Raw genomic sequence first — 17,507 nt, 5'->3', positions numbered from 1 at the left:
ATAGTGTAGAATTTAGAGCCCATTACCACACCTAGTTCTATGTAATGCTCTTTATTTACATCGAGCACATATACCGCAAAACCAATTCTACATGGGTAAGGATGACAATTTTTCCCGTGGACCCACTTGCCAGGGCCTGAAATCCCTTGTAATGTGCCTCCCATGGATTACAAAAGAGAGAGCACTTGCTCCATAGCAAGGGAGGTTGATTTCACACTCAGACCAACCACTCCCAAGTTCTCAAGCAATACAACACTTAGTAGATGTAGGGTATTACGCTCTGGCGGCCTGAACCACTCTAAACTCTTGTTTTCTCGTGTCCAACTATAAGGCCAGGCAATCACCTAAGCTTACTCCTCATCTGAGGACCAGGGCAGGTGCAATCTGCCACCTAGCCGGAGCCGACAATGTTACAGGAGAGCTGATTGCAACAGCAGCAGGATCTCCCAGCTCCTCCCAGGTTGATCGCCCCAACGATCGCCTATCAGTGCGCTACATCAACAATTATATATTGAGGGGTGTAAGCCCTCGATCAGATCTTGTCATATCCTAGACTACATCTCATCTCAACTAGGCAACTAGATATAATCATTAATTAGCTCCTCTAATCGAGCATATGAAAAGATAAGATCTACTTTAAATTGGATGTAGGGTATCAGTTACCTAAATCAATATAAACCCCATATCTCGAATGTTACTTATTTGGTTCTTTGTGTGAATACACTAATACGTATTGTCAGAGTAAATACTTCTGACACCAGGGGTGGGTCAAAGCTTTTAGAAGAGTCTTGACGGGCCTATTTTATGTTGGCCCTGTTCTACTCGCCCTTGACTCAGCTTCCTAGGATTCAGGATTCTGGATTGATCACCTTAGTCCTTCGTCTAGAAGAGTCTCGATTGATCACCATTTGACTTGGGCTTTTCGCCTTCGGCTTTGTTCTTTGGGGGCTTCGTTGGTCGCTTCCAAAGGTTCTCTTTTGCATGAGTTTAGGCGAAGGCCCCCTGAGCAACAAGAATAATTTGCAACTCTGATAATGTATTAGTTAAGACTTGTTATTCGACTTTGGTGACTCCGTTGTTCAAGGGTTAAATCCCCCAGACTAAATTATTCACATATGCTAGTTTACAAATAAAATGTCCCCTCAAATCTACATGTAAATTACCAACATATTTTACTATGAAAAAGTATAACAGCCATAACTTATGAATATATGTGTTTCTAAGTTACTAATTTATACCACTTAAAAGTAAATATATACATTGTGAAATTATTCATATCAAGTGTGTAAGTGTATGCATGAGCCACAGATAATTTTGATTTGTTTTGGGCATTAAGCACGAAGGAAACGTAGGCGGCAGCACAATGAACGACCAGGTAAGATGAATGCATCAGAATTCTATCTCTTTTTATTCATCATATATAGATAGAGTACGTGCATACAAGTTAATTGCACCGCTCCTCCACAAGTCCGGCCGGCCACATGCACGCAGCAGCTTATTCATGTAGCATATTATTAGGTTAATTGATTGATGAAGATGTATTATTCCTCCGATCCGCCACTCTTAATTAGTTGAACCGGATCGGGTACACGGGCTGCTTGTTGCCGTAGAAGAGGCCGAAGTTCTTCTCCGTGGGATCGCCGCCCTTCTGGTTCTCGTTGAACATGGCGAAGACGAAGGTCTCCAGCGGGCCGGTCCTCTTGGGCGTGCCGCGGCCGACGTGGTCGATGAGTCCCTGGTTGTATTTCCGCGCGTTGTCGACGCTGGCCCCGAAGCCGCCGGCCGAGGGCCAGCCGCTCTCGGACACGACGACCCTGACGTTGGGCGCGCCGGCCTTCTCGAGCGCGGCGACGACGGCGTCCACCATGGCGTCGAACAGGTTGTTGTAGTTGAGGCCGTTGCCGTTGTCCCTGACGGTGGTGCCCGGCTGGAACGTGGCGTAGCCCAGGCTGATGTCGCGCGGGTTGTCCCGGTACGCGAAGTAAGGGTACACGTTGGCGAGCAGCGGCGCGCCGGTGCCGGCCAGGTAGCGCGCGACGTCCGCCATGTAGCCCTGCGCGAAGGAGCCGCTGGAGGGCGGGAACGAGTTGGCGACCACGTCGAAGCGCACCGACGTGGAGCACTTGATGCCCGGGAAGCCGGCGCGCGCCAGGGCGGCGTCCAGGTTGCGCATCGCCGGGAGGAGGCTGCGCGTGTCGTCGCCCTGCACCTCGTTGCCCACCGCGACGTACTTGATGCCGACGGCGGGGTAGTAGGGCCGCACGTTGCTCTGCACCCACGAGTCCGCGAACGAGGCGCTCCTGGCGAGCTGGCCCAGGACGCCGCCGCCGTTGCCGGTGTCGAGGATGAGCGCGATGCCGGAGTTGCGCAGGGCGGCGAGGGCTTTGGCGTCGGGGGAGTAGATGCGCATGCCTTTGATGCCCTTGGACCTGTAGAGCTGCACCACGTCGCTGCTGGACGGCAGGTTGTTGCCCAGCGTGCCGTAGCAGACGCCGATGGAGTGCACGGCTGCACGCAATGAAACGTCGTCGTCGTCGTCGTGTGAGGTGTTGTAGCATATATACTAGCTAGCACATGTTGGCAAAATATTTGCATATATTCGGATGCACGCTAGCTGCAAATCATCTTTGGAGTGCTTGATTAATTAGTTGTTTATCTGGCGATCAACGTACGGAAGGAGAGAAGGTGAGAATACGTACGTGTCGAAACAAAATTATTAGGCATATATTCGTGATTTATGCAGCAGAGAGTTGGATGGATGATGAAAGACCGAACGATTCCTCGATATCCTCTAGCGTACACGCATGAAGTTATATATATATATATATATATATATATGTATACTAATAAATCTACTGCTTGACACTGATTGCTACTAACACTACTCTTTTATTAGGATTGGAATCATGCAACAATAGTAGTTTATTCTATAGGTCCGCATATTACAAAAGGCTGTAAATTGCACAAAAAATATATACACATGATAGATGTAATATAATAATCTATACTATTCATTCAATTCAAGAAGTACATATATACACTAGCTAGATATGTTGCTATGATTTTTATTTATTAAGTATAAAGTATAAAACATAAAGACATATATGATTGGTTAGGTCGGTATGAACGTAAGTTTAGAGCTAATAAGCACAATTTAAATTCCTATTAATATATGCAAATAAAACAACACGCTTGCATGCACACATGCAAATAAAACAACGAATAGAACAGCAACGACATATATATAGAGCGAGCGAGGTAATAACAATCAACGAATTAACGACCACGACGGTGACGGATAATACGCGATCAGTACTTGTAGGAATGGACGCAAACGTCGTTGCAACGAGCAGAGCAGCTGCAAGCATGGAAGCAACTTGTCGTTGCCTCGCCATGGTCGTCGATCGATCGATGATCTCTCTGTCTCTCTCTCACTCACTAGTTTGCTCTCTTGGATACAACGAACACCCCCTCCCCTTTATATACACACAAGACGCATACACGCACGTCCCATCCGAGGTCTGATGAGCCTCGCCTCGCCTCGGCCTCCCAGAGTTGCCAGCCTGGTACGTTTCCCGCGTCCAGAGAGACTCCAAAAAAGACGCATTATATTCATGCATGTGGACGTGGTGTGTGTTGCACCGTTCGGCGGGCGGGCGGCCAGCCGGGTTGACTACTAGCACTAGCCACACTCGATCGCCACAGCTATAAGGCGGCCATCTGGATCAAGTTGCATGCATGGGGTCGTGTCACCCCTCCGGCGCCGCAGAGCCTGGCACACACGTCGTACGTCGTCGTCCTACGTACGTTTTCCACGGAGACAATAATGGCGGTCTACGGTGCTCGACCTCGACGTCTGATCCCGATCGACGACGACGACGCAAGCAAGCTAAGAAGTCCGCGGGACGGACGTGGAAGAAGCCCGCGCGTGGCAGCTGCGCAGGCTCTCTCTCTGTTTTTTTTTTTAAATTTCCGGCGTGCGTGTACGTACACGTACCAGCTGATTGCCATGATTTTCTAAAATACCGGCATTTGTATTATATAGAAAACCACATACAGGGATATCATACTCTTAAGATCGTGGATTAACTATTAAATATACAACAACATTATTCTTCTACTGTGTATAGATACAAGCATATATGTGTTCTATATATATATATATATATATATATCCCCTGCATGTATATATGGGAGTTCGTTCTTCCTTGTCACGTCGATAAAACGACCTAGCTAGGGTACGTACGGTACGATGTACGGCCGGCGGGGGTCTCAGCCGGTTAAGTTGCACGGGTCGCATGGCGTCTACACATCAGTCTCCGTCTCCGGCGCAGCAGCCGGCGGAACACGTCGTCGATCTCCTCGCCATTTTCCACGGGAGACCGATGGCATCATTCTCCGATCACGACGCGATCCAACAACAAAGTTCCCTCGTCGTCCGGGCGGGAACTGCGGGGTTGCATTGTGGAAGTGGAAGCCCGCCCGCCCGTTCGCCGGCCGGCCTCGTTTTTCCTCGTGTGTACTTTGTGTTCTTTTCTTTTCTTTAGCTAGGTAGTAGTCAGGGTACGTTGCATTCCATTGCATCGCTATCGCATGCATGCGCGCGTACGTGTGCCCCTGATCTGCCTGTCCCGGCCTGTTTTTATTTGCTACTAGGGTTGCCAGCCCATCAAATTCTATCCCTACTACCTGCATGGAAATTCTTCGCTCTACCTGCATGCGGTACAGCAGCGAGTTCTTCGATCTTCTTCAAGCTAGGGACAGCGCAGGATCCCGCTAGCAGCCGGCCATGCATCTTGTGTTCTTCTTCTTCTTCTCTCTCTATATGATCTATGTATATCCACATGGGCGCGCTATCGTATTTATTAATCCCGGCCAGCCAGCCCTTGCGTACGCCTACGGGCAGGGAGATGTAGCGCAGCTTGTGTTGACGAATGACGCATACGTACGTGGAATTCTTGGTGCGGGCCGGGGTGCTAACGGATTGGACCCCCATGCTTTGTATGTATTATATTCCACCACTACTAGTAGCATCTACTAGCTAGTAGTGGATTTATTTCTGTCTCTGTTTGCATCATTCTTCTTCCGTTCGTCACGGCTGCATCATCGTATCCCCTCATCCGAGGCCATGGAGCCGGTCTTGCGGTAGGAAAGACGACATGACCATCTCATTTAATACAATTAATATTTTATGGTCCGTATTAAATGTTATATCTTAAAACATAAGGCTAAACTCATAAAAAAACAGCTCTAACAATGTCCTATTTCATAAATATTTATTAAAAAAATATATAGGGCACATCACATGAAGTGATCCAAATATCCTACACCCCATATTAGTGCCTTATCCTTGTTTTCAACATCATGCTCAACATTTTCTTTCCTAATAATGTATTTTATTTCCTTAAATACATTGAAGCTGAATTTATTTTTAGTGTCCTAAACACTTTAAATGATGTAGTTTATTCAACTTTTGAGGCACTATTTTGAGGCACCTTATTGAATATGCTTGTACAACCTAGAGATGCTAGATCGATTTTCTAGATACAAGAGACATCATGATACAATCCCAAGCCTTTGGATCATAAATACACTTAAGAGACCATGTGTATGGAGAGTCATGTAGAGACGAGCTCTTCGCGAAGAGTCCGTCTCTTGTATTTTTTTCATTTAACCCTCTAGAGAGCCCTCAAGAGACCTCATATTAAATGGGATTGTACATGCCCTTACAGGGTTAATCCCACATTGCTAGTTAAGGGAGACTTTGGCCAACTTTAAAGGTGGACTCAAAATATATCTGCTACCAAGTTAGGAGAAGGAGACTAGTGTGTAACGTGCTCGCTCGCCGGGCCAGGCTGGAGTGTGGGCATGGTGAGATAGACCGAATGAAACAACTTGAAAATTTGCAAAGCTGTCATAGCCATGGCAAAAATTCAGTTATCTCTCTCAAACTTAAGAGACATGAGTTTGGCATCGCCGACCTCATTGGCTCTTCAAATCCCATGAGCAGACTAGGTCACTGAAAGATGCTACAGGAAAAATGGCGAATTGAACGAGGTCGCTTGCAATGTTAGTAAACATCTTTGAAAACCCCAACGCGGATAAACTATGAAATGGATCGGTTTACATACTACAAAAGGGGAAATCTCCGGGAGACGACACCAGCCGAGTATTAACACTAGCGAACGAATATCAACTATGGGAGGGGCGGTGGACCGAGAAAACATACCAGCGATGGAACTGTCAGCCGACTCCGCAACTAGAGGAAGTGGCGGCGAAATGCAATATCAATCGAACCCGCTGCCGAAGAAGATTCCGTTGCGCATCGAGGTCAACTTCGCTCGCCTCCCAGTCGCCGAGGAGAAATGAAAAACGCAGAGGATGCGGAGGAGACGAGGTGGCGGTTGTTTAGGAAGTCTGCGCCGTGATTGAAGGTGGGCGTGTGGTTTCCTAACGGACGTTGGCTATGGGTGGGTCTAAGTTGCAAACTGGTGGAGTCAAACCAACTAACTTGGATCAGGACTTTCACTAAATATACATACCCTGGGACGCCCTGGAGATCATGATTCGTCTATGCTACAGTAAATATTTACTAATTATTGATTAATTATTAAAAGGGAAATAGGCTTACACCTTTTCCTATATGAATTTTGGTGGTTGAATTGCCCAACACAAATTAATTGGACTAACTAGTTTGCTCTAGACTATGAGTTCTATAGGTACCAAAGGTTCAACACAAACCAATAAAAAGTCCAAGAAAGTGTTCAAAACAAAGGAGCAAAGTTAAACCGAAGAGGATCCTGGACTGGCGCACCGGACAGTGTCCGGTGCACCACCGGACACTGTCCGGTGCACCAGGGAACCCAACTCTGAACTTGCCACCATCGAGAATTCTGGGAGCCGCTCCGCTATAATTCACCGGACTGTCCGGTGCAGCACCGGACTGTCCGGTGTGTCAGCGGAGTAACGACTACACATCGTCAACGGTCGTCTGCAACGGTACAGTAAAAGTGAACAGTACGCGCCTGCGCGCGCAGAAGTCAGAGCAGCGCCAGAAGGCGCACCAGACAGTGAATAGTGACTGTCCGGTGCACCACCGGACTGTCCGGTGGCCCAGAAGTCAGAAGCTCCATCGGTCGAACCCTAACGGTCGGGTGACGTGGCTGGCGCACCGGACTGTCCAGTGCGCCATACGACAGCAGCCTCCACCAACGGCTATTTTGGTGGTTGGGGTTATAAATACCCCCAACCACCCACCATTCATGACATCCAAGTTTTCAGCCATCAAACCACATACAATAGCTCTAGACTTCATTCAAAGACACAAACAAAGAGATCAAATCCTCTCTCAAGTCCAAAGATCATTCCAATTAAATAGTGGCTAGTGAGAGAGACGATTGTGTTCATTTGAGCTCTTGCGCTTGGATTGCTTTTCTTCTTTCTTCTTTCTTGTTTCCAACTCAATTGTAATCAAGGTAAGAGACACCAATTGTGTGGTGGTCCTTGTGGGGACTTAGTGTCTCGATTGATTGAGAAGAGAAGCTCACTCGGTCTAAATGACCGTTTGAGAGAGGGAAAGGGTTGAAAGAGACCCGATCTTTGTGACCACCTCAACGGGGAGTAGGTTTGCAAGAACTGAACCTCGGTAAAACAAATCACCGTGTCATCCGCCCTTATTCGCTTGTGATTTGTTTTCACCCTCTCTTTCGGACTCGATTATATTTCTAACGCTAACCCCGACCTGTAGTTGTGCTTAAACTTAATAAATTTCAGATTTGCTTATTCACCCTACCTCTAGGCGACTTTCAATTGGTATCAGAGCCCGATACTTCATTAGAGCCTAACCACTCGAAGTGATGTCGGGAGCATCTGCCAAGAGGAAGATCGGGACCGGCGATAAGTCTGCAAGCTCGGGGAGAACACACTCAAGGGAGTCCGCCCACAAGCACAAGGAGGAATCCTCTTCCTCCATCAAGTCTCAATGGAAGGGTGACAAGAAGAAGAAGATGAAGAAGGTGGTCTACTATGAGACCGACTCTTCGTCACCCTCCACCTCCGGCTCGGAATCAACATCCGTCACTTCTAAGCGCCATGAGCGCAAGAAGTATAGTAAGATGCCCCTTCGCTACCCACGTATTTCAAAACGCACTCCATTACTTTCTGTCCCATTAGGCAAACCACCTATGTTTGATGGTGAAGATTATTTTATGTGGAGTGATAAAATGAGGCATCACCTAACCTCACTCCACAAAAGCATATGGGATATTGTTGAGTATGGAGCGCAGGTACTAAAGGAAGGGGACAAGGATTATGATTCAGAGGAGGTCGAACAAATCCAACACTTCAACTCCCAAGCCACTACTATACTCCTCGCCTCTCTAAGTCGAGAGGAGTATAATAAGGTGCAAGGGTTGAAGAGTGCAAAGGAGATTTGGGACGTGCTCAAGACCGCGCATGAAGGAGACGAGGTGACCAAGATCACCAAGAGGGAAACGATCGAGGGGGAGCTCGGTTGCTTCATGCTTCACCAAGGAGAGGAGCCACAAGCCATGTACAACCGGCTCAAGACCTTGGTGAACCAAGTGCGCAACCTCAGGAGCACCAAATGGGATGACCATGAAATGGTCAAGGTTATTCTTAGATCACTTGTTTTTCTTAACCCTACTCAAGTACAATTAATTCATGGTGATCCAAGATATAAACTAATGTCTCCCGAGGAAGTGATAGGAAAGTTTGTGAGCTTTGAACTAATGATCAAAGGCTCCAAACAAATCATCGAGCGAGGCGCCACCTCCACACCCGAGGTGCAACCCGTCGCCCTCAAAGCGACGGAGGAAAAGAAGGAAGAGTCTACACCAAGTAGGCTTCCCATCGACACCTCCAAGCTCGACAACGAGGAAATGGCGCTCATCATCAAGAGCTTTCGCCAAATCCTCAAGCAAAGGAAGAGGAGAGATTACAAGCACCGTTCCAAGAAGGTTTGCTACAAATGTGGTAAGCCCGGTCATTTTATCGCTAAATGCCCTTTGTCTAGTGATAGTGACAGAGACGACGACAAGAAGGGAAAGAGAAGAGAAAAGAAGAGGTACTACAAGAAGAAGGGCAGCGATGCCCATGTTTGCCGGGAGTGAGACTCCGACGAGAGCTCCACCGACTCCTCCGACGAGGACGCCGCAAACATCGCCGTCACCAAAGGCCTTCTCTTCCCCAACCTCGGCCACAAGTGCCTCATGGCAAAGGACGACAAGAAGAAGGTAAAATCAAGATCCTCCACTAAGTATGCAACTTCTAGTGATGAGGATAATTCTAGTGATGATGAGGATAACTTGCTTACTCTTTTTGCCAATCTTAACATGCAACAAAAAGAAAAATTAAATAAATTGATTAGTGCTATTCATGAGAAGGATGAACTCTTAGATAGCCAAGAGGACTTCCTAATTAAAGAAAATAAAAAGCATGTTAAGGTTAAAAATGCTTATGCTCTAGAGGTAGAAAAATGTGAAAAATTAACTAGTGAGCTAAGCACATGCCATGACACTATTTCTAGCCTTAGAAATGAAAATGATAAATTGATTGCTAAGGTTGAGAAATTAAATGTTGGTGATGATTCTCTTGTCAAACTTAGAAATGATAATGCTAATTTGATTGCTAAGGTTGACAAATTGAATGCATCCCTCTCTAGCCTTAAAATTGAGAATGAAAAATTAATTGCTAAGGCTAAAGATTTAAATGTTTGCAATGCTACTATTTCCAATCTTAGAGACGAGAATGCTATTTTACATGCTAAGATTGTTGAATTAAATACTTGTAAACCCTCTACATCTACCGTTGAGCATGTCTCTATTTGCACTACATGTAGAGATATTAATGTTAATGCTATTCATGATCACTTAACTTTAATTAAGAAACAAAATGATCACATAGCTCAACTTAGTGCTAAGATTAATGAGCATGACTTACAAAATGAAAAATTTAAATTTGCTAGAAGCATGCTCTATAATGGAAGACGCCCTGGCATTAAGGATGGCATTGGCTTCCAACAGGGAGACAATGTCAAGCTTAATGCCCCTCCTAAAAGATTGTCTAACTTTGTTAAGGGCAAGGCTCCCATGGTTCAGGATAACGAGCGTTACATTTTATACCCTGCCAGTTATCCCGAACACAAAATTAGGAGAATTCACTCTAGGAAGTCTCACTCTGGCTCTCATCATGCATTTATGTATAAGAGTGAGGCATCTAGTTCTAGGCAATCAACCCATGCTAAATTGCCTAAGAAGAAAACTCCTATTGCATCAAATGAACCTAACATTTCATTTAAGACTTTTGATGCTTCCTATGTGAGAGCACCTAGAGGGGGGGTGAATAGGTGATCCTGTAAAAACTTAAAACTTATAGCCACAAAACTTGGTTAAGCTTTAGCACAATGAAATCAAGTGGCTAAGGACCGAGCTCTTGTGAAACAGAAAAGTCACAGTGAGAACAAGCACAAGAGACTCGATGATTTATCTCATGGTTCGGCCAAGTACAACACTTGCCTACTCCACGTTGTGGCGTCCCAATGGACGAGGGTTGCACTCAACCCCTTTCAAGTGATCCAAAAATCCACTTGAATACCATGGTGTTTTTCTTTCTTTCACTATATCCCGTTTGCGAGGAATCTCCACAACTTGGAGCCTCTCGCCCTTACAAATGATGATCACAAAGAAGCACGGATGTAAGGGGGGGGGGAAAGCAACACACACAAGTCTCAAAAGCAACAGCACAAACACACACACTAGTCACAACTTGAGCTCTAAGTTCACACACGGAGTTCTCAACTCAAGAGGAGCTCAAATTGCTATCACAAAGAATCAAATGCGCTAGAATGAAGTCTTGGTGCTTAGGGATGATCAAAGAATGCTTGTGTATCTCCTCCATGCGCCTAGGGGTCACTTTTATAGCCCCAAGGCAGCTAGGATCCGTTGGAGGCAATCAGGGAAGGCAATTCTTGCCTTCTGTCGGGTGGCGCACCGGACAGTCCGATGTGCCACCGGACAGGCAATGTTCAGTGTCCGGTGCATATTGCTTTCCAAAATTGGCGCAGCCGACCGTTGAAGATTTGGAGCCGTTGGCGCACCGGACGGTCTGGTGCCCCCATCAGACCGTTCGCTCGACCACGCGTCACGCGCGGATTGCGCGGCCAACCGTTGGCTCACCGTACACTCCGGTGCACCACCGGACAGTCCGGCGAATTGTAGCCATACGCCGTCGTTGAATTCCCGAGAGCGGCCAGTTGACAAGACGCCAGCCTGGCGCACCGGACACTGTCCAGTGCACCACCGGACACAGTCCGGTGCACCCAGACTGCACAGAGGCTTGGCTGCTCCAGCCAAGTCTTTTTCCTTTTGTATTTTCTCTGATTCTAGCACTTAGACAAATATGTTAGTACAAAATTAAGCAAGGGTGAGCTCACTTATGGTCGGGGCTCAGCAAGTGGGGGAAAAACTAATACAGGTTTAACAAGGTGAGGCTAAGGTTGAGCAGTAAGCATTTTAGTTGGTCAACATTTTATTAACAACACCTGTCTTACTAATAAGTGTGAATTCCAAGTATTCCCATTAAACAAAGGTATAAGAGTATATCAAAAACACTTAAGTGAAACCACTTAAGCAAACCATTGGCAGATCATCGGATCTCGATTTATTTCCATCTTCAAGTTCAATTATCATGTGAGGAGTCCAGGCTGCTCATGACCGTGAGCACGACTGATATATCAGTTTTACACTCTGCAGAGGTGGCGCATCTTTACCCATGAGTCACGATTCCCTTATAGCCTGGGTTAGCTAGACCCGTATTCACTTCCGAGGTGAATGGCCAGGGTCTCACTACGAGGCTTCTCCCTAGAGTCCTCATTACGCAAATGCTGAAAATGGTCAACTGCATAAGGTACACCTACCGTAACCAACTTATAGTCTAGTCCACAGGGTAAAGCTTTGGGAACTATGCCCGTATCCAATCTGCCTGAGCCGGTACTATAAGCGCTTGCCAGGTGCCCCCGTTCCTGGTCGACCACGACCAACACCCAACATAAGATTTCCCTAGTTATTTAGCCAAGACCAGAGCCATGATAGTTCTCATGGTAGCACTGTTTTCCCGGGTGGTCACTCCATGTTCCAATTATTATGCAATAATCTTGTTTAACCATCGGGTTAACAACAATAATGTAAACTTACCATTTTGGAACATTAATATCATAAGCGGGAGTGACTGCATAAAGTTAAGTTGTAGCAATAGCATAGCTACTTGGTTAAATCATAATCCTAGGTTAAACAAGGAGTAAGGTTGGAAAGGTTATCTAAATAGGTAACCCGTCAAGTTATGCGTATATATCCAAAAGAATAAACTTTATTAAATGTATTGTTTGGGATCAAACAGAGTATGCAGAGGAAGAAGTCCACTTGCCTTGCTTATTGAAAGCTTGAGGTTCTTCCACGGATAGGAATAGATCTTGATTCTTAACTACTAGATCAACCAGAATATCACACAACAAACAAGAAGAACAAACACCACTCAATAACATACAACATTCACCTTACGTAAAGCTAAAAGAAAGCCTAACGAAAAGAGCGTTCGCTTTTCAAAAACATCGCACGTAATGGTTATAATAAGAAGGTATTCTTTTCAAAAATGTGTGATCTATACTTTATAAAACAAAACATGAGCTTAAACATATCTTAATTAAAATATACAAATATTTGATTTACCAATTTAGTCTTTTATAAAACGTCATATGCGATATGTCTAAGATTAAGGGTTTATAAGACGATAAAACACGTTATAACGATATTAAACATTTTTAACCTTTTAGAAAGGATGTATGTTATATATCTAAGGTTAATGGGCTACAAAACACGTTATTAATTTTAGAAGCATTATAGAACATCTTATAAATCATTGTTAAACATTCACTTATGACAAACTAAGATATAAGTCTAAATAGGTTTTATATGAAAATATCATTATTATTAAACACCTATTTTATGAAAAGCTAGGTTATAGACCTTAAGTGGATTTTCATGCAAAAGATAATGAACAAATAACTATCTTTTATTTTAGAAAGTATATGGTCTACATCCTTTATTAAGAAAGCTATATACAAAACAATATTTAAACTATCATTTTAGTTATGTAGGTATGAGCACCTAATTAAGCTATAACAATAATCCCTATCTAGCGTACACTAATTTAATATAAAATAGTTGAATACCAATCTTTAAAAGGTAATTATATAATTATTTATCTAGTATGTTTGATTAAGAAAAGCTGACTACAATTCTTTTTCAAATCATAATTAGAAAACTACACAAAAATTGACTACAACAAACATAACTTACATTAATTTACAAGAGCACGCAAACTACTAAAACACATAATTAAATAGGTTTATCACATACTTACAAAGCTTAACAAAGCAATGATTATTTTGCTAAATATTATTTTATTTAAAATAAAATAGCGCGGGGCTAGATCAAAATTTAAGGGGTCGATGAAGGGATATAAAGCAAAAATAAATCTTATCTTCTACCTTCGTCAAGGCGTGTAACAGAGGAGTAGATAAGCAGGGAACTTCCGCGAGGTCGCGGCACACAGCAAAGTCCGGCGAGCAGATCGGTGATGAACTCCAGACACGGGAGTTCCGGACGCAGGCGATTTCGGCGACGACGAACTTTACGGTGGAGAGTAGAAGATCGACCGACGGTGTTCGGCGCGAGCAGGGAACTAGGCGGGATGCTTGACGGTAGCAGGGACAGGGAGGATCCTGGGAGATGGGAGCGCTCAAGTCGAGCTTCAGCAAGCGGCACGTCGAACACCGGTGAGCAGCACAGAGCGGCGGCGAGCTGTGCAAGCAACACTGGCGAGTGGCACAGCAGTGTGGTAGAGGCAGGAGGCGAGTGCGAAGAGCTGCAAGGCATGAGGGAGATAACGGGCGAGGAAGAAGGGGCTCAGGTGCGCGGCGCTAGTGCGCAGGAAGGCGAGCAATGGCTTGAGACGAGGCAACACGATGAAGATTCGACTGACGTGAGTTGGGGAACGAGAATGCGAGCGGGGCAGTGAGGCGCGGGCGCCGGTGGCTCGACGGCGCGACTACGGCAAGTGGTTCTGGCGGCGAGCGTGCATAACAGAGAAGAAATCGTGCTGGAGGAAGCTGAAGGGAGCAGGAGGTAGGAGGCAAGCACGGCTCAGGCTTTTATAGCCCAGGCGGGGAGGAAATCTCGTCGTGGATTTAGGGCTCTTTGGTAGGGCTCTAGCTCCTCTAGAAAAACTCCAGCTCTGGCTCCTTTACAAGAGCAGCTCCTTGACATGAGCCATTGTTTTGTTTGAGAAATGTTTGGCAAAATGGCTCTTTCAATACACTTCTATTTATGGGTCAAATTTCTACGGTATCTTTGGTTAAACATTTACACGAATACCTTGTAGACGTGCTGTGCGAAGAACATTCATGCTCACTGTATCGGATGTATCGGATGTTCAGCCAAAAAAAAACAAGCCGCGTGTCTTGGTCTCCATCAAAGCACGTACACCATACCCACCTCCATGCTCTAGCAGTGACGCGTCCGAGCTGCAGCAGTTGCCGTAGAAAGTTGTACCAGATGACTTGTTTTTTATGTGTTGTCCTTTGTTAGGACATCCATGAACGCCTGTGCACTGTCTACGCTCGCGTTGAAGCCCGCACGTCTTGCTGTCAGACGAGCGCCAGGATATGCAAGTGAATGCGTGGAGCCGCTTGGAGCCACTTTTTCAGGCTCCGGCTCCTGCTCCCTGGGCGGAGCTGTTTTTGACACGCTGTTTGGGAGGGCTCCGGCAAGGAGCCGGAGCTGCTCAGGAGCCCTCCCAAACGGGCTCTTAATTGTCACTTAAATCATCAGAGAAACGTACGCTATTAATGGTGGTGGGAGAATAATTAGACAAACGGCTGAGGTTAGTGAGGAGAGGAACCGGTCAGTGGGGGAAGAGGAAAGGGAGGAGGGTGCTGCTGCAGAGCGTCGAGGCGGCGGCGGCGCGACGCGGCACTGAGGTGCTGCGAGCAAGGAACCCGCGTGGGCTGCGGCTCAGCAAATAGTGAACGCACGGGAGAGAAGGAAGAAGCTCATGATAGGTGGGGCCCATTTGTAAGTGTAATAGATAGAAAATGGAGTGGGCACGTACATCCAAGGGAGCTTCCTGGCCGCTCCACGCTCGAGAGTTTTTTTCTTTCTTTTTTTTATTTACAAATCCTTTTTCTTTTAGAATAATATAATTTATGTAAACAAAAAGAAATCTATTAACATATTAAAATACATATTTTCACAAAAATATTGTAGCAACTCATTATGTTTCTATGGAAAGATTCACACCAAGAAATAAATCCCAACAATGCAAATACATATATATGTATTCCTAAATAATAGAATGAATTCAAGAATATTGCTAACACTATTTTTTTTGAAAAAAACATTATTTAGAAAATTTATATTATTTTAACAATTGAGGTTTCCATAGAGAATTAAATCCAAGAATTAAATTTGTAGATCAATTCACACAGAGTTTATGCTTCGGCATGAAGGCATCAAATACTTGATAAAATTTATCAATTCAAGAAAACTGTTCAATTAATTTATATTAATCTATTATTTGAGAATAAAATATTTTCCTTAATATTGGATATCGATAACTCAAACTAGATCACTTTTATGTAATGGATTTAGGGTGTTACAAATTCTACCCCCTAAAAAGAATATCGTCCTTGAGATTAAGGAAGGCTAGCAAGAAAACAAACAAGATACATGGTTATTTGTAGGTTCTTAGTTCACATTGAACTCTTCTAATATTAAGGAACTTCCTTTCTTCTTTGCTCCGCAATGTATACTAATCAAGCAACCTTCATCATCGTACTTATAAAATGGTTGGTCTTCTGAATTATCGCTTAGGTCATGCTTGGCAGCTTTCTTCTCTAGTCGGTCTAGACGCCTCTTGGGGCATTCGCGAATAAGATGTCCTTCATTTTTGCAGTAGTAGCAAGCACCTCTTGCTTTGAGTTCTTTGCGGGACAACTTTGCTTGACCAGCAGGGGGTGAGGGTTGATTGGGTGTCTGTATCTCATATAGCTGAGCCTGACTAGATTCTTCTGTTTGGGTATCCATGTGTTTCGTGGCTTTTGCTTGTGGTTGAGGTGGACTAATCATGTATCCAAACATTTTTCTATTCCTTTTGTTGTTCTTCATTCCATTCATCGAATATCTCTGTGACTCATTTTTCTCGTTCATAGTTGTTAAGGTAGGAATATTGTCGTTGGCATCATTTACTTCATTTCCATTGGGGTTCATCATCTAGTCAGAGGGTAAAAGAGTTAGTGAGACAGACTGCATAAGAGGCTTGTACGATATGAAGATAAAGAGCTTAACACAACATTTTAATTTCCAAGATAAGTTTAATTAAGGAGCAAAGATGGTTTCAGATTTCTCCTAGCTTCATTATACTTCGAGAGTTTACAGGTGTTATATTCTTTAACAAATATCTTTTGAACTTTATAGATTTCAGAGCATGATATCCAAATCATCTTTCTGATCCAACAATATTTAGTTGAGCACAATTTGGGAGAAATACTTGAGCGGGACTTTAGGGCAACTAGAATAGAATATCACATTGTTTGCATAGAGAAGATGAAACCATACTTTATTCTCTTTATTAAGAGGTAAAACACAGTAGGTGCGAGAGATTTTCCAAAGTTATTCATATATCACTTAGCACAATTAAAATTTCTCAAAGGGGCAACATCTTGACATTTTTTTTTCTTCGTGAGACATACTCCTTCTAGCTAAATGATATATTATTCTTCCTTGTCAGATGCACCAATCAGAGCTAGAGGTCGATTGTCTTCAACTACTATTCTTTCTCCAGATGGGGTTTCCAAATACATGGTTCTCTCAGTATGTTGGATTACTGCCTTAGTTCTTTGTAACCAATTCTTTCCATCACATCCTTTCCCATTGTTTCTATCACTATAAGATCAGCTGGAAAATCTATCCCATTGATTTTAACACTTACATTTGGACATATGTAGTTTACTAACATTTTTCCTTTGGGTGCACTGATGGTCTTCCTTGATCTCAAGGGACACTTAAAGATACCATACTTTGTTGCAAATTGAGCACTGATAAAAGAATGTGTCGTATGAGGATCATACAACACGGTGGCAATGGTTGTGTGAATGACTAGTGTTCCAAAAATCACTGCATTATCATTTGGAATAGTTCCTGTCACTGCATAACTTATCCTTCCTGTGGACTCTTTCCGTTGTTTATTCTTTGTTGATGCATGGGTTTGAGGGTGTTGTCTTTTCTTTTGGACCTTATTGATCTCCACATCCTTCTTAGGACAACCATTAACAAGATGGTCGGTATTACCACAACCAAAGCAAGCACGACTTGATAAGTTACATGGTGGAGTTGTCTTTACTGTGTTGGTAGAAGTTTCTGTGCATTTTTGTT

The 17,507-nt window shown here is 44.3% G+C and overlaps 1 protein-coding gene across 2 annotated transcripts in view; it reads right to left on the bottom strand.

The window, feature by feature from the left end:
- Positions 1 to 1,376: 1,376 nt before the first annotated feature.
- The window catches only part of LOC100272379 (uncharacterized), a 105,572-nt gene continuing 89,441 nt past the window's right edge, over positions 1,377 to 17,507 (bottom strand). Inside the window, exons 1-2 of one of the 2 annotated variants that reach the window (NM_001146860.2) lie at positions 3,317 to 3,439; positions 1,388 to 2,508 (exon numbers count right to left, since the gene is read on the bottom strand). In NM_001146860.2, coding sequence (NP_001140332.2) covers positions 1,568 to 2,508; positions 3,317 to 3,395 — 1,020 coding nt within the window. In that variant the 5' untranslated portion in view covers positions 3,396 to 3,439 and the 3' untranslated portion in view covers positions 1,388 to 1,567. Of the gene's footprint in view, positions 2,509 to 3,316; positions 3,440 to 17,507 lie in introns of those variants that run through there. The other variant, XM_020549540.1, reaches the window with a different exon arrangement.

This window comes from Zea mays, chromosome 3 (assembly GCF_902167145.1).
Source record: "Zea mays cultivar B73 chromosome 3, Zm-B73-REFERENCE-NAM-5.0, whole genome shotgun sequence".
Taxonomy (NCBI): domain Eukaryota; kingdom Viridiplantae; phylum Streptophyta; class Magnoliopsida; order Poales; family Poaceae; genus Zea; species Zea mays.
The sequence above is the reverse complement of the archived record's forward strand: the minus strand, read 5'-3'. Positions and strand labels throughout refer to the sequence as shown.